General features: G+C 46.7%; 3 protein-coding genes across 3 annotated transcripts; 1 reads left to right on the top strand and 2 right to left on the bottom strand.

Annotated features, from left to right (window-relative positions):
- Positions 1-4,429: 4,429 nt before the first annotated feature.
- On the top strand, positions 4,430-6,127 carry LOC135392634 (uncharacterized). Its single transcript, XM_064623351.1, has 3 exons — positions 4,430-4,595; positions 5,223-5,400; positions 5,635-6,127. The coding sequence occupies exons 1-3, from the start codon at positions 4,430-4,432 to the stop codon at positions 6,125-6,127; spliced, it is 837 nt and encodes a 278-aa protein (XP_064479421.1).
- Positions 6,128-6,145: 18 nt separating this feature from the next.
- Positions 6,146-7,106, bottom strand: LOC135392644 (uncharacterized). The gene is made up of 2 exons (XM_064623363.1): positions 6,820-7,106; positions 6,146-6,533 (listed from the first exon to the last, which is right to left on the bottom strand). Exons 1-2 carry the CDS (start codon positions 7,104-7,106, stop codon positions 6,146-6,148), a joined length of 675 nt encoding a protein of 224 aa, XP_064479433.1.
- On the bottom strand, positions 7,106-8,098 carry LOC135392655 (uncharacterized). Its single transcript, XM_064623374.1, has 5 exons — positions 8,009-8,098; positions 7,724-7,887; positions 7,524-7,653; positions 7,186-7,320; positions 7,106-7,111 (listed from the first exon to the last, which is right to left on the bottom strand). The coding sequence occupies exons 1-5, from the start codon at positions 8,096-8,098 to the stop codon at positions 7,106-7,108; spliced, it is 525 nt and encodes a 174-aa protein (XP_064479444.1).
- Positions 8,099-19,746: the final 11,648 nt, after the last annotated feature.

Consider the following 19,746-nt stretch of genomic DNA (forward strand, 5'->3'; position numbering starts at 1 on the left):
GCCAACCGCCAGTTGGCTAAAGAGTCGTGCGGTTTTAGGTTAGGCGCGTGCTGCGGGCATTTTAAGCGTTCTGGTTTTGGTAGTAGTATCTGCTGTAGTGTTTTGGGGTACTCTTTTTCCTTTTCAACTTCCCTAGTTTCCCGCCATAGCCGAGGACGTCATATACGCCACCGTGGGGGTTGGCAGTGCAACTATCATTGAGGGCTTCCAACAAATTCAACATCACGTGATGGTGAGGGAGTTCAACAAATCAGGGCAGATAACGATATCATTCGAGACGATGGTTGGCTTTGAAGCGTGCTACGCGGTGAAGTTCATTTTTCCAGGCAGCACAATGCACTGAAAGTCGAGTGCAATAGGGGTGGACGGGTAGGTGGAAGGCCTTGAACGCACTCATGAAGCTAACGAACATTGATAAGACACATACCGTCCACCCCTATTGCACTCGACTTTCAGTACATTCGGTCCTACTGCCCTCCAAGAGCAGGCAAGACCCACTCACCAGGACCACAGCCGGTTTCCCGGCCAAAGCGGTGCAACACAAGGAATACAATGCAAGCAACAGTTTATTACATACCAAAAGAATTTCCCGTTACGCCCCATCTGGGAGAACCTTTTCGGAGGCTGCCTTGGTACAGGAGGAGGGGATAAAGGGTCACGTGGTTCGCTGACGTCGCTCCACGGAAGAGGGTCACGTGACTTTGGCTAGCGAGTTTTGAATGCTTCGGACCCGATCCGAAGGAGTTCCCCTCAGTCTTCGTTTCGTTATCGTCGCACTTAGGGTTGCTACCTGTCCGGATTTCACCCAAACAGTTCGAAATTCAAGGCTTGAGTTCGGTGTCCGGGTGAAGATGTAATCTGGACATGAAATGTTCCAAAAATTGGCCAAGTCGCAGTAAACACCTCTCGACATTAGTTTTTAGTTTGCGTCATCGCTGCCAAAGATTGAGCTAAAATAAGCAATCAAAGCTACGTAGAGCCACATTAGGATACTGTAGACAACCTCTCATAATAATTAGGACCCAGCGTACCCAGCGCTCAGCATTCAAGTCTCAATAATTTGATACAGTCCCTAACAATCTAGATCATCCAATCCAAGACACGGGAAAAAATGGTGGGAGACGTGGCGGAGCCTGACAGTAATAGTTCTCATAGAACCCATAGTGTTAGAAAGCTCACACAGTACTGGGCACAATGCAAATGCTTGTATCGCATTTCGGCGTGCCTTGGCGCTACCATCGACTACTACTTGTTTTCTGCATAACGCCCACTTATTTGTGGCCTGAAATAAGTAAAGCAATTTTTGGTTAAAATATATTTCATAGATCGTATTGATTCAAAGTGCTATAGGTGGCGTGCATGTGACGTCACACCATAGCTTTACCCGTCCTTTTTCCCTCTGTTTGGTGAACCTGCGAACCCCGCCCATACGCGTGCTTCTTTTCCCTCTTTCTGGTGAACCGGCGCACCCTATCGCACCCCACCTATAGAAAGCCCACTGCATTGCGCTTCCTACCAAACTGTATCAAAATCGAAAGTTAAGTTGCAAAACGAACGCGTATATTAGTATATTACTTCGTAATGAGCATCTTATTTCGCTCCTTGCAGCGCACCATAATACATTATAGCGAGATGGAGTGCGTGACAATCCCCCCCACACCCCACCCCGGCGGTGTTCGGTGTAGTCTGGCACTGTATTTTACTCTGTTTGATTGTGCTTGCATCCCAGGTGAAAAATGTCTGCAGTTTCAATTATTTATGAAACAATTTCCACCTTAAACCATTTACCTACAAATTAAGTGCTTCAAAGTGGTTTCCAGTAGCAATTGTTTCATAAGTCACTTGTAACTGCTAGCATATTTCACCTGGGATGCAGGTGAATGTGCACTGTCCAACCTATTATTTATTGCTTGTATTGATCTGTTGTGCACTACGTCTGAATTCTGTAGCATATACACCGATTATTGGGCATATTAGGGGCAAAGCGATCAATTCTATTTAGAGGTCCACAATTTATCATGTATACCGGTCAGCAGTGTTTGGACCTGTTGCTAACAGTTAAGCGTGCTCAAATTCGATTACTCACCTTAGAGGCGTCTCCTCTTCGTTTATCTCATGCCGCCAGCAGGCATATCTTCTGATCTTCTACAAGCGATGCCTACACTGGCTTACACCACACGGAACGGCTACTGGGCGTTCAGTGCGGGCATTAGTAAGAACTAATAAGTGATGAAATGGCACGAAAGCAAGCTATAGTTCGAGGAGAAACTCCATATGAAATGATGAAAGATGGAAGTCACTGAAAAGGTTAGCCAGCTGTAGGACTCGAACCCAAATCTTCTGGATTACCGCTAATCCAGAAGATGTGGGTTCGAGTCCTACAGCTGACTAACCTTTTCAGTTACTTCCATCTTTCACCATTAATTTCTTAGGCACTTTGAGGCTGTGTATGTATTTGTCCCTTGTGTTCCAGCCTCAGAACATCAATTCCTGATGTCCATATAAAAGCCTGAGTTTGGGCAGTTTGGGTCACTGTCGTCCCGTCCTGCTCTGCAAACTTGGGCTTTTGCAGTATGGGGCATTCGTAATGTTGGGCTGAGCTCCCCATATTGTCATTCATCCGGAAAACTGAGACCTTTTTTGTAACCCAGAAATCCGCAGTCTGAAGGCTGTTGTTTTTCAGTTTCCCGAAATGGGTTCCACAAGTAGCAAGCGCCGCAAAACATGTAAGGTTTTCCACTATTCAAATTGTTTTACGTTTTACTGCGAGTATTATTCTCCAGGGATTACAGCATGAGAGCTCCTCCGGATCGTGTGGGAAGCGTTCAAAACTAGCGCACCGAAGTCACGTGACTGTCTTCCGAGGAGTGGGCGACGTCAGTGAACCACGTGATCATCTCGCTCCTCCTCCTTTACCAAGACAGCCTCCGAAAAGGTTCTCCCGCACCATCTAGCCGACAAGGCAGGAAAATGCCATCTGCCGGAAGCTCCCATATACGCAATAGGCGGTATGTAGGCAGCTCCCATGGGCTACTGCGGCTTCTCCGCTTTTCAGGGAGGAGACACCTTTTAACCGGGGCAACGCCGCCTTTCCTCCTCACCTCCGCGCGGAGCGCGCATTTTGACTCCCACCTTGCTATGCGTTGCCGATTGGCCGCTGTGCATTTTGCGCGTTCGAGCGGCCATCCGTCACGTGTACACGCAAGTGATTGCATTTCTTCTGTATCTTAGCGTCATTGTATGTTCTGGGAACAAATATCGCAACTCATCTCTCCGGAATTTTAAATCCAGCGTGCATCAAGAGAGTCACGACTTGCCTCTATTACTGCTGAAGCCGGTCGTTCCACGAGTCCATGTGTGATTGTGTCTTGAAAAAAATTATTGCACTCTTTACAAACCTCGGGTAATGGCAGTGTTCCGTCCCATTTGTGCGTGTACCACGTTCGGGTCACAGTTCTTTTGCATCGGACTTTACGCATGAAAGTGCTCCTTCTTTCTTCTCTCTACTTATTTGAGAACCACTGCTAGGGCTCAGATAATCTTCGTATTGTTGGTATGAGGTCATTGATTTGTCGGCTAAAGAGGTCGTGAACCAGCGTTCGCTCTTGTTTGAGCAGTTCCTACTTGATTGAGCAAATACATTCGGTTGGTGGACGAAGACCAGCGTGCGTGGAGATCTGCAGGGCGCGTTGCTCGCATGATACGTCGTGCAGCAAAATGCTGTGCCCAAGTGTGCCAATCACTCTCGGAAAGGTGCGCGTTTGTATCGCTTCCCAGCATCGAAAAAGCGGAAAGATGTTTGGCTCGCGCAAGTAAAGACAGCAGAATGGGAACCAACAAGGAGCTCGTACGTTTGTGAGGTAAGCAAGCACCTTTGCAGCGTGCATTGTGTACCGTGTATTCCGGTAGCTCAGTGGTTATTTACGTTAAATTTCAGAAACATTTCGAGCCCCACGCCTTTGAGCAGAATAGGCTAGACGGGAGGAGGAACCTGAGACAGGATGCTGTGCCAACATTGGTTGGCTTTCGGCGTGAGTATCTGTGTGTGACCGGTTGCATGCTTTTTGACTGACTGTTGTTGGTTATAGGCATGATCTCACATACAGCTGTCGTTCCATTTCAGCTATGCCGCTGCGGTGTAAAGCGAGGCCCGCATGCAGCGTTTTTCCTCGCGACTAGCTCGCGTCGGCGTCGGCGCGACGTCTATTTTGACGCGCGCGCGTCATTTTCCAGCGATTGGGAGGTTTCTGGGCAGACTAGAAAAATGCGCCCGGCGTCGCGACAGCGCCGGAGGTGATGCCAGCTCTCCGCCAGTCGGGGCCGGCGTTGTCATCACGTGACGGAAGCTCCTTCCCCGTCGCCGCCATACTCGAATTGTGTTGTGTTGTGTGTTGGGTTTCACGCTTTGGCTGTCTACAGTTTTGACGTGATGACTGCCTTTGTCAACATGAATGACAGAGTTGCCTTCAACGAAAAACTCATCTCAGAAGTGGAGAAGCGCAGGATCCTGTGGGACGTGCGATCAAATGAGTACAAAAATGTGTACAAGAAAGACCAGGCGTGGAGAGCAGTAGGGGCTGCCGTCGGAGAAGACGGTTGGTATATATTTTCTCAATGTGTGCCGTTTTCATGGATCGTCACGCTTTATTATTATTTATCTTGCATGACACGATTGTAGCTCAGTCTTGCGACCGTGGTAATAAAAGTGCGTTGTTGTCTTCGCACATGGGGACGCGCCATAGCCTTAGGAACGCGCAAACGATTGAACGATTTTATTTCATATCAATATTTCTAAACATGTTTCTGTTCGGCATGATCATCATCAGTTCCCCGTTTTCTTGTTATGCTGGTGATGCCATACAGAGTGTCTTTTTTTTGTTGGAAACACAGCGCTTCACGAATAAAAGCAAAAAGAGCGCTACATTTATGCCACTTGCTATGCCAGGTGCTATGTAACAAGCAGCGCTTGTTTCTAACTCACTTCTAATAATGAAGGGCATGAAAATTAATATGGAGCAATGCACACCCATAACTCTATCATGATTGTATGTGGGCCCTCCATGAAAGGCTGTTGCTCATGAAATCTGCAAATCTGCAGCAGAATCCGCTTAACATTTGTGGTTCTCTGAGTCTTCGTGTTGTAAACTTTTTGTCCTTCCTTGCCCAAACTCAGGCTTTCTCAATCATATACTTTGTGGTTGTCATTTTGTGCTAACTTTCAGCTTGCCTTACAGCAGCGAAGGTGGCAAAGCGATGGAAGTCACTTCGAGACACTTTTGTGCGGAAGAAGAAAGAATCCTGCATTCCACGAAGTGGAGCTGGTGCACATGAAGTTGTGGCAGTCCGCTGGCCACATTTCAAGCAGATGCTGTTTCTCCGTGACACCTTGGAGTACCCAGAGTATGTCGTATTCACTGTTCGGGCTATTCTGTGCAGTTCTAACATAGAAAACAGAGGCCAAGTAGAAGATGGTTGTCGTTCTGAACAAATATTTACCACACGTGCACTAAGGAATGTGAACTCCAAATTTTGAGGAGTGGGAGTGGTTTGTCATTTGTTTGGCCTAATAGCATCACGAGTGGACAAGTTACTATCTGCGTTAATCATATTCATGCATGTGATTTCCTCTTTCAGGACCAGTGGCAACCTACCACCTGTGGACTCTGAAGAAATGCCAGGGGATGCACCAGTATCATCGCAAGCTGTATGCAGCGAACGCCCTCCAGCAGAGAATGTGTTTAACAGCATGTACGATGATTCGATAGGGGACATTGACGTGGCGCATTTGACAGAAATCAGGCCTTCAGTCACAAGTGATGCTGCATCACTCAGCTCTCTACCCAGCCCTCTACCAGGCCGCACGCAAAATTTCAGCAGCTCGTCCAGCTCACCACTCACAGGATGCAGAACCTCTACTACATCTTTACCTGCCAAAAAGAAACGAGCTGAACTGCCTTTACAAAAAGAGATCGACCTTTTGGAGAAAATGGATGTGAGAACTGTAGACTCCGCTGAGCATTTCGGTCCGCTGGTTGCAGAAAAGGTGCGGAACTGTCCCAAGGAGTTACGTTCTCAGATGGAAATCGAAATATTACAAGTTGCTGCAAAATATGAGGTACACCAATAAATGAACACAACAAGGTTGTTAGGTGTCTGGCTCTGTAATATCCAGCAAGTTCCATTGCCATGGAACTTGTCCTTCATTTGCAACGAACTGCGCATACAGATCTCGCACTCCTTGAGCAGAACTCTGGCTTTTTCTTGCATGTGCAGCTTGCAATGCAAAAGTTGATGTGTCCGCAGCAGTCTCACTGCGCCACGACCCAGCGATGATGTTGCCGAAGGAGTCCTCGTGGTCCGCATATCCAACAGGGCAGTAGGCAGAACTGTTGCGGCACTCGACACACAGGAAATTGTGCAGAACGCAGGCGGCCTTGACTACTCGCTCTGCATTATCCGGCTTGAGCTTGATTGGTCCTCTGAAAATTCTGAACCGTGCTGTCAGAATCCCTAACGCATTTTCCACGCATCTCCTGAGAAACAAAGAACCGAGAAACGTTGCAGTGAGTGCACACAACAAAAAATAGCCTTCAGGCAAGGCTGTGTTTAAACAAAGACAAGTGTGAAGCGACATAAGAGCACTAGCACAAGTCTAGACAAAGACACGACAAAGGACTACACCGAGCGCAGGTGGTCTGTGCTCTGTGTTTGTTTCGTATTTTGTCATGTCTTTGCGTGGGTAGTGTTTTTTGCACTATGCCCGTCTACCACCTGCAGAAACGTCACCCTTGTAAAGTGACACGTTGCATTAAAACCCACCTTGCTCGACTCAGTCGATAATTGAAAATGCGTTCAGCTGGACTCTCCCTGGACCCAGGGTAAGGCCTCAAAAAATCCTCTCGAAGCTGGAATGCTTCGTCCCCAATAAGAACATACGGCAACGATGCCTCAGAGCCTGGTAACTGCTGAGAAGATGGCAATCCAAGAAGACCAGAATGTAGGCGCTGACCAATGGGGGACCTCTTGAACACACCGCCATCACTCATGCGTCCTGGGGCACCAACATCGATGAGGCGAAATAAATAGCTGCTGTCAGCAACTGCCATCAGCACTATGGAAAATGTACCCTGAAAAAAGATTATGTGAGACAAAACTTTTCATGAACTTCACACAAACAGTACCTACCTTGTAATTGTAGTAGAGGCTACCGGTTTTAGGTGGCGCATCTATCTGAATGTGCTTTCCATCTACTGCCCCCCAGGCAGTTCTGAAACTGCCAGCGCTTCCAAAATCCGTCTGCGATGGCTTTCCAGTCTTTCTCTGTAGGTGGCTAAAGATGCAGGAATAGACATCTCTTGGGACTTGGTTCTGTGCTTTATGTTATTCCCACTAAGGCCATAACAATAGCTTTTCTCATAATTGATTGTGGCTTGCTTGGGCGGCTAGACCAACCACTTCAACTATTATTTTTTGCGTGGGGTATATATCCTCGTTGTCACCCTCTACTTTGCCGTCAAACATACCTTCATATAATGTGGGGATAACTCTTGCCACAGAACCTCGCATGTGAGGTGTACCGCTTCTCGGGCTGTTTCCAGACCAACCCTGAACTCTTTGGCGATATCCATGATCGAACTTCCTGAGATGAGATACCTGCACATTTCCACAAAAACCAAGATACTGAGAAGGTCGTACAATAATATTAAAGTTTCAAATATCTCACCGGAGAGTCATTGCTAAGCGCTCTCCGGAGCTTATTGGCTCGCACACGACGAACTCCTTCGTCAGCTTCTCCCGGACCATGTCGTGCAATTTGTCAAAAAGGTCAGGTGTCATCCGGTAGTATCTCAAAAACAAGTCCGGGTCTTGAGTCCGCATGACCTGCATCTGCGGTTACGAGATATTTTTTTCCAACATTCAGTTTCACCATCTTACAGCAGAGAGAGCAGGTACCTACCGATGTGTAGAACTCGCTTTCCGTTTTTCTATTTTGCCACACACGACGTACCCAGGCCTTTCTTCTTCGCATCTGTACCATCTGTGCTTGTTTGAGCACAAGCAAGCCTCTTAATAAGAGCACCTTTTGCCGCCGCTCCATACTTATAGACAAGGGAAACGAACGAATACGAATACTACGCAGACAAGCAACAAGAAACATCCACAAAGTCTCGCTGGCCAAACAATGCCAAACAAGACGCGGCTCATTCAGCATGCCTGTTTCGTACACTAGACCGGTTTGCCGAATTGACAGCGGAAAGTGGGGACCTAAAACTGAAGGAGAAAGATCTTCTTGACTAAAGAAAGCATATGCTACTGTTATCTTCGATAACCAAAGGTACAACATGTTTATTTATGCCCCAATGGAAACCACCTGCGTGCTGACTGCGCCCAGCCCCAAGCAACACTGTGAAAGCTCCGCCGTGAATTCCGCGCCTAGACAGTCGCTCCTTGCGGGTGTGCCGCGGGTGTGCGGGGGTTTGACGCGCGCTGCGTTTTCGACGACAAAAAGCGCTCCATGCGGGCCTCGCTTAAGCCACCGCGTAATAGACAGACAACGAAACCAGCAATTGGCGACAGCACATGCCTCAAAGGAAGCCAACAGGCATCAATGGATCAGTCTCCGGACGTTACCATTGGTCTTTCAAGCCGGAACAATTTTGCCGAGGAAAGCCCTGTGCAGCAGGACATCACAGTGAGCCTGGATAATGCAAGCAATGAAAGCAGGAGGTGGTCCCACCGCCAGCCTGTGCCCCAGCCAAAGGTGGCGACTTCGAATCTGCGGAACTAAGAAAACTTCTCCATGACGCCCTGAGGCAAAATGAAGACCTGAAGTCGATGCACGTGGCTTCTCAAAACACAGTCAAGAAACTTCGAAGGGTAGCAGCTTTAGAACAGCAGTTGCAGCGACTCCCGAACATGCCCTTCCTTAAGGGGACAGTCGCATCGACCACAGATCGATTCCGAAACCACAGTGAAATGAGGTTCCCCGTCCTTCACTGACCATGACTCCGAAAGTCCCATCCCGATCGACGGAACACTTTTTGCATAATTCGTGTGTAAGCGGCGCTACAGCAGACGACAGATGCGGACGTCAAGTGGAACTCCCTGCTGAGAATCTTTAACAACGTCACAAAGAATCTGACCAATAAGAACGCGGCGAGCCAGTGGAGTCCCTGCGGCTTGCAGCTTGCATGAGCAAGGTCAGGGAGACGAAGGCAAAGGCACATACGGAGATGGCGGACTCGGAACGCGAAAGTGGCGAATCGTGCTGTACAAATGGCTTTAGTAATAGCTCTCGCGACGAATATACATGTTTGATGACGGCCCATATTCGACGGATCCGCTACTTCTGCAAGTAACTGGTGATGTACGTGCCGCAGCTGCGTTAGCGCAACAGAACGAGCCTCAGGACCACTGCTTTAGGTACGTTCATGATCGGAGTGCTCAATACTTAATCCCGTGACATTCACTACGACGCAGGAAACAATCCAAGTGTTTACGCGGCGTCTGTGCTCCCCAGGAACCGGATGAGTACCTATATGCTGCAGTGCTGATGAAGTGGCAGAGTTGTGCAATGAGGGCGAAGTACAGTGTAAGCACGCATCACACTTTGTTCCAGCTCCCTGTCTTCGGCCAGAACTTCTGGTGGTGTATCCACCGCAGTACTGCAGCGACGATCACAGTCTTCGCCTACTGTACTCACGATAGGTAGGCACGTTGAGCAATCCTTATTTTCGTAGTTGTCGTCGTTGTTTGCACACACGACGAATGCCCCATGAAAGTTACGAAGGCTCTAACCAACTGTGCGACTCAAGGGCCGGGTTAGAATTAGAATGATTGTCAGGAAATTAACTGTGCTACGTGTTTAGGAAAGTGTCCTTTCTTTTTACAGCTACGTCAGGTTCACTGCTTATTGTGTGTTTACAAGCTGAGTTTGGAGATTCCTTGGACCAAGAAACAGACGACAGATACCTGGGTGTGTTGTCCGCATGATTCGCCAACGTTTTTCCATCCCGGTCCTATCAGGACTATCATCTTTAGTGTGCCTCATTTCCCGTTCACACCTACACCATAATAGATTTGCGTAGTTTCCAATTGAGAAGTGTGAAACAGAACCTGTGTTACCACAGTAATCCCAAGAAGTGCAAAGAAATAGGCAGGAGCAATAAACTACCTGGCCATAAGTGACAGTTATACTTTTAATGGTAGTGTAATGCTTCTTATCGTTGGCTGTATTATAGCATGTGAGGGATATTACACGTCAAATAATTTCAGGTAACGTTTCATAACTCACTAATGGTACAGTTACACCTCATTATCATAGAGAGTGATACATCTGTCTTGGAATGTCCACAATTTGTCATTCCCACGGAAAATTGTTCTGCCTTGATACAGCAAAACAAATTTTGATACCTGCCATTGATCCAATTTTTTTAGCACCACTGTTTTGAAAACAGCTTTCAAGACTGTAACTTCAGAGATTCTTGGCAGAGCATTACCTCTTGTCTGTGTATTATAATTATTATAATGACAGGCAATAAGTTACGCATATGTGAATAAATCTTTATGTCTACTGAGTGTTGTCCATTCAAGAGCCATTGCACAAGTCCCCATCCAACTCTTCATGCACAGATATTTATTATTTGCTATGCACAGACAGTTATCAGCGTGCACCACACTGGCAATGTCCCTTGGGATCTGAAGCGGGGAATCACAAAACACACACACACACACAAAAACAGTTTCGTAAGTACTTCAATTGCAATGAAAACCTAGAATTCTGTGTTCGTTACATGTCTGGACGGCTGCATTATAACAGTGGTACACAGGAAAAAAACTTGAGGTGTTGGGGAGGGGGGGATCTGGGTCAATCTCTGGGCACAACCAAGTGTAAAATTTTGGAAGGGTTAGTACATCCTGAAATAACCCTCATGCCTCAGACCCCACTACTCGAATAATGCACCTCCCTTTTACAGTAAGAGGCCTCTTACTACCTGTGGCATATTCTATCAAAGCTCACAGGACAGCAAATTTCGCCAATGCTTATGTGACAGTGCTTCGTAGAACATGCAGCTTTTCTGTTGAATTAACACTACATCTCTGGTAGCCCCTTTAATGTCTGGAGGTAGTTGCATCATTTTACATCTAACCAGCAGTAATGTACAGCATTGCAAAAAAGGAAACAAGGGCTTAATCTCAACGCTGCATCAGCATCATTCATCATCTCAGAATAACGTTCTTGTTGTGAGCCTCTGCACAAAGATTTGGGTGGACCTGAAAATGACCTTTTTTTCCTTTCTTTTTAATTTCCTTCTTTCAAGTTATTTTGACTTGGCAGGTAGCTTGTCAGTAGCTTGTCAGTAGCTTGTCAGTAGACGCCATGAAGTCATTCTCTTTACTTCTTGAACTTGGATGAAGAAAGCACGGTTCTGGAAGATCCTAATTTGTCAGAGGCGTCGTAAAGGCATTAGTGTAAAAACCAGGTCTCTCAGCAAAATTGCCGTGCACACACGTACATTGTTTGATGCCGTTACATGGATGGATGGGACTTGGATCAGCAGCACCTGGTCCTTCTATAACACACAACGTCAAAAGTGCACCTCAAGTTTGCTACGACAACCGCAAAAACCGCCGCCCTACCAGCACACACAGTTCAAAAACAGCGAGATAAAAGGAAACTGGGAAGTGGTTTATGGCGCTTATGTTACGGACAGAGGTACTGCTTGTATATAGTGCCTGTTTCTAACACCAGCACACAAACAGCGTCAGTTCTTCCTTTTAGTGATCGGGGTTCGTAGTTTGCGTATTGTTCTGTGTCCAAAAATTGTAACAACATTATATGTATTTAAGTAATATACGCACCACTTGCGCTTGACCCTGTCGAGCTGCCTGCAGCAGTAATACACATGAAAACCAATCATGTCTACCACATTCCACAAAAGTCACAGGTTCAGTAACAGGGAAAGTTTCATGATAACGCGTCCGACAACGAGAAAAACCAATCACGTTCATATCAATGACATCATGTTCTTTTTCTTGTTTATTGTATTTTATTTATCTAGTTATTAATCATAGGTTAGGGGACACTTTACGTTGTACCGATTTCGTCTTTTGCTGCTAAGTTACTCACGCGCCAGAGTGACAGATCCGATTGGGAAACTACATAGACATTGTGGCTTACTGTCGAAGTTGCTGGCTCGTTTTGTTCGTGGAACACAGTCGGAACGGCGTCAAGTTTCAATTCGTTCCTTTTTTGTGTCAATCCAAGTTGCACTTGCATGATGTTCTCATACAGGTACACATTATCGGTGAAATGCGAGGAGCATACACGGACAGCATGAACACTCCTTGCTTCATCTGGATACCCGCTAGTGATGTAGCTGCTTCCAACTTTCGCTTCGTCTGGGGTCTGGCTGTAGCTGTACCCTAGGCGTGCGAAATCAAACATCGACGTTTTCGAAGGAAGTTTTCCTGGAGTCAGGAACGCTGCGTCGGTTTCCAAACGACATCTCACGCGAAGGATGCAAGCGTAGAGATTCTCCCGATTCGCAAAGAGTATCCGCGTCACTAGAAAGTGTCACATGTGAATACGGGTGACGTGCAGGAAAAAACAAAGCAGCCTCAGACTTGGCGGCAGACGACAGCGTCCTCCACAGCGGATTAGCCAGATTCCACCTTGCGCCACGCGATGTTGTTGGCGCTGGCGCTTTCGGATCTTTTATATTCGATTCCTCATCACCCCGACAGTTTTGGAAGGAGAAAATTTGGCAAATAGCTCGTGGTAGTGTACCGAACACATTGGTATCGGATTCGTAAGCACAGTTCCGGATGCGACAGTCCCTTTAATGAAGATCAGAAGAAGGCGGCTCTTCGACCACATAACAAGGGCAACATATGGTCAGTGGGAACAATTAAGCAGGTTCTGCAAATCAAATTCGGCTGCGGAACTGCAGGTTACGAAGTGCTGCTCTCGCTTCGGTACCCTCTACCATCGAACCGCAGACGACTGCAGAATATCGCATTCTTGCCTGGAATTTCGCTCGAAGTTGTCAAGATTCTCGAAAGTAACGTGAAGAGCATGAGCGATATTGAAAGAAACTGTGTCCCTGTTCTTGACGCGATGAAGATAACCGAGGGCATCAATCACGACCGTTCCCAGGATGTCTTGCTCGGAGCAGTAACCATGCCACATCCGCCTGAGAAACTTGCCGAGAACGCGTTGGTATTCATGCTTGGAGGCCTGAATAGCAGATGGAAACAAGTTATAGCGTACCACTTCACCGGAGCGTCAATTGCCCACACAGAACACTATCTCCTGCGGACGTCCAAAATAGATCCCACCGTCCACGTCCTGAAATGGATGTGAAGTGGACATCCCTAGGAGCGACATGGATGGACGTCCCTAACAGTACATCCGCAGGATGTGTCGTAACGGCCGCTTGAACAATTGTGTCGAATAAAGTCCTTGATGTGATGTTAAATGGACCATTATCGCAGGAGAGAGAGAAACATGGCAACGTGTGTCGCGGCGTGAGTTCGACTTTTGATGAACCAAGTGAATGGCTCACGCCAAAAGCAGTAAGAAACACAGATATTTCGTCATAGTGAGTTAATACGCCAAGCAGTTCTTCAGTCCACTGTTACTAGTACACGCAATCGCATTAAACTTAAGCACCTCACCATCTTGTTTGACTCACAGGCAGACTTGATTCTCGAATTCGCGGAAGCTCGCGAGACAAGCAACATATAGTTATCGCTTTGAAAGGTATGCCATTACCTTTCTAAGTGATCTTCACGGTTCTAAGAGCTTGTATATGTACGTCTTTATTTATTTTTTTTATTTGTGCTCGTTGTCCGTAACGGAAATACCAGAACAAAACAAAAACGAGCAACAGAGAAAGAAAGATGCAATAGCCGACCCTGAAACAAAATGGCGAAAACAAACGCTTACAGGCCTAGTACGAATATGTCCACTTACGCAGCAACTCAATAAAACAGTATCAATAATAACGATAAAATGCAGGGCCCTGAGCAGGCACGCAAACGTCCGTGCAACGTCCGGGCATCTCCGTATAACATCCTGTGAGGACAAACGACGGATATTTGTAGGAAGTCCAAACCGTGGCCACTCGGAGATGTGGGGGACGTCCGCCGGAAAAATGTCTGCCTCCCAGGGCGATCCGTATTTCCGGGGAAGGATATCCCCAGGAACACAACGTGAAGTTTTGTTCCGTTTGGGTGATGGACAGGTGCTGAGAGATCAGACTTTTGAAATTATTCGATTGTGCTCAGAGATTGGTTTCAAGGTGCTTGTGGTGATTAGTAACATGGGCAGCGAAAACAGATCCATGTGGAGGTATCTGGGATTTTCCAGCCACCGACACTCAAACACTGTCGATTCTGTCCCTCACCCTTATTTTGCCAACCGGGAGTTATTGTTCATGCAGGACCCGTCTCATGTGCTGAAAAATATCAAGGCCCAGTTTCTGACACATCGCAATTTCACACTTGGAGAAGAAACAACAGAAACAAACAACCTGTCCAGTAACATTGTGACTGTGCATGGAACACGTCCAAGCTGTCCTAGACTACGACCGAAACAATGAGTTGAAGATTGCCCCTGCACTTTCTGATGTTCACATCAGTGAAGGCCACTTCACGAATATGAAGGTCGGAATAGCCGTGAGGCTCTCTCGTGAGGCACCGCCAGCCATCCGATACTTGATTGAAAAAGATGTCCTTCCTGTGGCAGCTGAGACAACGGCGTGGTTCATGGAACTACTTGCAAAGTGATTTAAGTTTATGGCGTCGAGGTACCGAGATCTGGCTTTGAGCTACGCGAATCCTGACAAGTATGCAATGGCACTCGATGTCCTCAAGCTGACCAGTAACACCATTCGCGACATGAAGATGGGTGCGATACTCCACTGGGAGCCAGCTCAGGCCGGTGTTATTATGTCGACAGATGTTGTACTGAAGTTGCACAAAGAGGCCCTGAAGGTGCATGGCTACGAATTCATTTTAATCGGACGTTTGAGCCAAGACTGCCTGGAGAACCTCTTTTCAGTAGTCAGGCTCAAAAAACCTGTACCAACCGCATACGACGTCAAGAATGCCTTGAAACTGATTTCTGTCTGCCAGTTCCTGCACACCCCGCGGACTGGCAACTACAACATCGACGACAGCGATTACCTCGCAGATCTACTGAGCAATCAAGTGGAACAAATCTCCGACGAAAGTGATGAAGACAGCGACCTGGAGGAGGTATATATCGAAAAGGTAACTGGTGCCGAGTGCGATATCCTCTCACATATCGGCGGGTTTGTTGTGAAAAGTGCCTTGAAGTCGACGAGGTTATGCCAATAATGCAACGCTGGATCATGTGCAGAATCTCCGTGAAGTCACAACAAGCTCACTGCGCTTCGTGAGCACGTACGTGGTGCAATGAACCTTCGGTATATTTCGGGCAGCGTAACACATTTCTTCGTACAATGTAAAGACTAAAGAGGCATCCAGGCCGATTTCTGCTTCAAAACGCATTTATGCGATGCACTCACCTTTCAAGACTGTGTAGACTTTTATTCATAATAACGTGGACAATAATCTTGTGACCAACACAAAGAACTATATCATGCAATCGTGGGCAAATTTGTAAAACTGCGACCGTAGCAGACGACAACCGTGTTATAGGAATGTTCAGGCAAGCAGAACATTACTGTTTGCTTTGTTTCCTCGTTCTGGATATGTCTTCATCGAATGACCTCGTGAAATTTACTCCCGCTATGAAAACCAAAGTGTCAAGAGAAAAATAATTAACAAAAGCATGAGATTAAGCTGTCACTTGTCTGTGGCAATGAACAGATACATAGTAGTGAGGCATCACTCGTGTTCTAGGTGATGACCGTTGGAGGATTAGTTATCAATTTTTACAAACTTCTCATTGTAGTAATACTAACTGGGGGTTTACGTCGCGAGACAACAAACTTCTCATTGAAAAATATGATCGATTGGACACTCTTTTCCCCTTTGCATGTTTTATTTTACCTCTGAGTTTGTGGTTTCAGAAAGCATATACTCTGAAACATAAAACGTCTCTTTCCCATAGTAGGGACCTATCGATGGCATAAGAATAGATGTAGGAGTAGCTGTCATTGGACATTGCTTAAGTAAATTAGGTTGTGCTTGATTAAAGCTCGGATAAGCCATACTTTGGGTTAATTTGAACTATCTCGAAATTTTGTACGGCCTGCCATATTTTTAGCGTATTGAAAGGCCGCTCGATCCACACAGCACACTTGCTTGGCTCAAACGAGTTTAACTTGGTTCAATAAAGCGAAGTGGTTCGGGACAAAAATGTAACTGTCAAAATGGCATCAACGTCAACAGAAATTTCAACAAACGACGCTGTTCTGCGAGGTACGTTGATTTAGAAACAGGAGAACGGTATACTGTACGGTCAAGTACTCCGCACTCTTCGTACGCTCTTCCGTACGTGGCTACGCGGTGACGATGAAAGCTTTGCACGGCGACAGCAAGGGTAAGCTAAGATAAAAGCAATAAGTGCTTGACAAAACTGAAATGACTGCAAAGCCTTTCCCTCGCACAGCTGAGATGGTGGCGTTCCCTTATAAATACTCTTGCAATGAAAGGCAACACAAAAAGTTCTCGCCATCGCCATATCGGGTATGGCACCCGAAGGCACAGCAACTAATTTTTGCATAGAACACTGGCAGGGAGACTCCGAAACAAGCGCAGTCGCATAGTTGCCATTGGTACGCCCTACGCCTTTCTGCTTTTTACAGCAGGAGTGGCGGCCCGCAGAGAGGCTCCGCACCGCGTGATAGCGAAAGCCCAATGAAAGAGGCGAGACGCAGTACACCTCGTGAGCGAGGAGGAAAGCGGCAATCCTCAAAGGTATGCGCTACCTCTACGAAGTATAGAGGCTTTAAACGAGCATTAAAGTGGTATTTAACATGGCCAAAAACTGCTGTCATCTTGTAAAGCAGTATGTGAAAAGCATTCCCACAAAATATTTCTGTCCAAAGCTGTTTCACCACGGTGCAATTAATTTGGAAAATCGCTGCCGCGGTGACAGGCCGGAGCGCTCCAACTGCAGACCACACCCACTCTACTGTTACGTTGGTGGTAGAGAGCCCCTCATTCGTTCGTAGGAAAAACCGTCTGCTACGAACATTGCGAGCTGTTTCTTGTTGTCTTCTATTTTTTATATGATTTGTAATGTTTCTTCACGAAGGAATCCAATGCTCCAAAACTCTGACATCTTCTTTCTTGTTTGTGATCCCACCCTCTCGTCTTCGTCGTTGGCACCTTACATGATTTATATCACGTTTTCTAAAGAAAACAAAGCATATATGCAGCCTGAGAAAATAAGATTACGATCACAAGAATAATATATCCGTGGCTTCTGTGCAGTCTCAGAATTCACAGTAGCAGAAAGCAAGCGATGGCGGCGGTAGTGTGGCGCCACCTGTTAGCCACTGAACCAACTGCGCGGTGAAAACGGTCGGACAGGCTGCACACTGTCGAGAAGCACGGGGTTTTCGCTGTACAAGCGCAGTTAATTTCGGGCTGCACCACTCATTCTTCCCGTGGTGTCTGCGGTCCCAAAAAATCGTGGTTGTGTCGTGGACAGCCTTCAAACCCTCCGTTTCGGACATCACGTAGCCGGAGAACGCAAGGCGTCTCCAAAGCGGTAGCAGACGCTCCGGCCTGCGCGATGTTGCTCACCTCGATCATGTGATCCCAGGTCCAATGAGGAGCGTCCTCACCACTTGCGTCACATAGTGACACGCGTGGTGGCGCTCATCACGTGCCTATCGTGATGGCGAAGGAGGGTGTTTCGCGCACGGGAGGTTCGGGGAGCTATTGCAGGCGTTCCAATTTCGTTACGGTTGCACTAATTGTGGGAAAACTGTTCTCGGCCGCCTAACATTCCATACTGACCAAAAACAGAAACAAAGTTGTGGGCCTCTAGACTGCTCCTTTAACGGTATGCAAAACCCAACGCCCTCTTGTAGCGCGCACGGAAACCTCCGGAATTCCTGCCATGTCTGAGGCTCCTTCCCCGACGCGAGTCATACACACGACCAGCTGTTCTATCACGTGTCTTGCCTCACACATGTGCTGTAGGGGTGGGCAGTATTTAAATACATTGTATTTAAAATAGTATTTAAAATATAAATACATGTATTTAAAATACGTATTTAAATACAGGCAAGAAAAATGTATTTATATTTATATTTAAATACCGTTTTAGGCATATTTATATTTAGAATACACTTAAATACACATATCTCATCCTCCCGTATTTGTGGGCTTCTCTCGAGTTCCACATTGTTAGCCACCAGCGATGAAGGGTATCTTGGTTAGAGGCTACAGGTCACTCTTCTCGTGTGTTTGGGGTTTTCCGTCCTTCTAGAAAAGACCACAATGTGCGAATGAGGGCATCGCCACCCCCATTCCTTCAGTCTTGGAAGCGGAGAGAGGAATCAGGACACCAATTTGGGAAAGATGTGATTCGTAACCCTCTTGCCTCACTTGACAAAGCCTGGTGTCTAAACGGAACCCTTAAAGTGCAACTGTTAGCTGCAGTTCTACTCAGTCATTCACTGGGACCTCAAGACAATGGCTGCAGCACACCAGACAATTTTTGACGGGGAGTGTTCCATGTTGTCGCTGAAAATGGAAAGTCGAAGGAGGCAAGCAAGCTGGTGTATACGATTGAACGGAAACATCTCCTTGAGTCCGAGGAGCAACGGGACGACTGGACAGGGGACAAGAACCGACAACGATGGTTCAAAACCAGCAAATGAACACTTTATTCAACATAGAGAAAGTGGAAGAAGCAATAACGAGTTCATTAGCTGGTTTTGAGTCGTCGCCGATTCTTGTCCCGTTACCGTCCTGTCTAATACCCCCCTCGCTGCTCCTGATACTCAAGGAGATGTTTCCGTTCAATGGAAAGTCGGTCCACGCAAGATGCTGAAATCATCACACTGCATCACGAAAAAATAAAGAAATATGTGGGCATTGTGTGCAGCAGAGATGCATCCACAGCTGGCTCCATTTATTATATAATTTAAAAGAATAATGTGCCTGGACGGCTCAAAGTATCTACGGAAGTAGTTACAGTATTTAAATACTGTCTTAATACATTTATATTTTGTACTTAATTACTTTCATCATAAAGTATTGATAAGCAGTATTTAAATGCAGTCTAAACTCGTTATTATGACACTCGTTAATACGACATCCTCACTTTGTGACCGGTTTTCTAGGGAACAGTTTTTTCCCCATAGAAACACCATGTAACTCACCCTCGTTACTATGACAACTCGTTAATCCGACTGTGACCGAAATTTTGAGGACGGACCAATGAGAACACGTGTATTCTGCCCTCGTTATTATGACCGCCGACTGTTGACCTCGTCGACCATGAACAAAGTTTCGAGAACGAACGGCGAAAAACCCCGATGTTCTGTCCCAGTTGTGACCACGGACTGTTGACCCTGCGGCTTTTGTGATCCACCAAGAATATCAGTGGCCCCGTGCGACGCATATGTGGACAATGTCGTACAAAGCACACCCCCGTCTTCAGAATTCGTGAGTGAGTCATAGTATTGCACCGAAAGCAGTAAGGCCAAGACGTTTCCTCTCTTGACCATTGCGTTTATCGTGCATTCGGGCAACGCGATGAATATCAACGTAAGGCTCAAGATGGCTTTG

This window comes from Ornithodoros turicata, chromosome 1 (genome assembly GCF_037126465.1).
Source record: "Ornithodoros turicata isolate Travis chromosome 1, ASM3712646v1, whole genome shotgun sequence".
Taxonomy (NCBI): domain Eukaryota; kingdom Metazoa; phylum Arthropoda; class Arachnida; order Ixodida; family Argasidae; genus Ornithodoros; species Ornithodoros turicata.

Excerpts from the sequence above, each read along its gene's own strand:
- LOC135392655 (XM_064623374.1), bottom strand. The coding sequence starts at position 8,098 with ATGGAGCGGCGGCAAAAGGTGCTCTTATTAAGAGGCTTGCTTGTGCTC. Across the intron at positions 7,888-8,008 it reads TGCGAAGAAGAAAGGCCTGG|ATGCAGGTCATGCGGACTCA; the intron begins GTACGTCGTGTG and ends TCGTAACCGCAG. Across the intron at positions 7,654-7,723 it reads CGCTTAGCAATGACTCTCCG|GTATCTCATCTCAGGAAGTT; the intron begins GTGAGATATTTG and ends GGAAATGTGCAG.
- LOC135392634 (XM_064623351.1), top strand. The coding sequence starts at position 4,430 with ATGACTGCCTTTGTCAACATGAATGACAGAGTTGCCTTCAACGAAAAA. Across the intron at positions 4,596-5,222 it reads GGCTGCCGTCGGAGAAGACG|CTTGCCTTACAGCAGCGAAG; the intron begins GTTGGTATATAT and ends GCTAACTTTCAG. Across the intron at positions 5,401-5,634 it reads GACACCTTGGAGTACCCAGA|GACCAGTGGCAACCTACCAC; the intron begins GTATGTCGTATT and ends TTCCTCTTTCAG.
- LOC135392644 (XM_064623363.1), bottom strand. The coding sequence starts at position 7,106 with ATGGCAGTTGCTGACAGCAGCTATTTATTTCGCCTCATCGATGTTGGT. Across the intron at positions 6,534-6,819 it reads TATCGACTGAGTCGAGCAAG|GAGATGCGTGGAAAATGCGT; the intron begins GTGGGTTTTAAT and ends TTTGTTTCTCAG.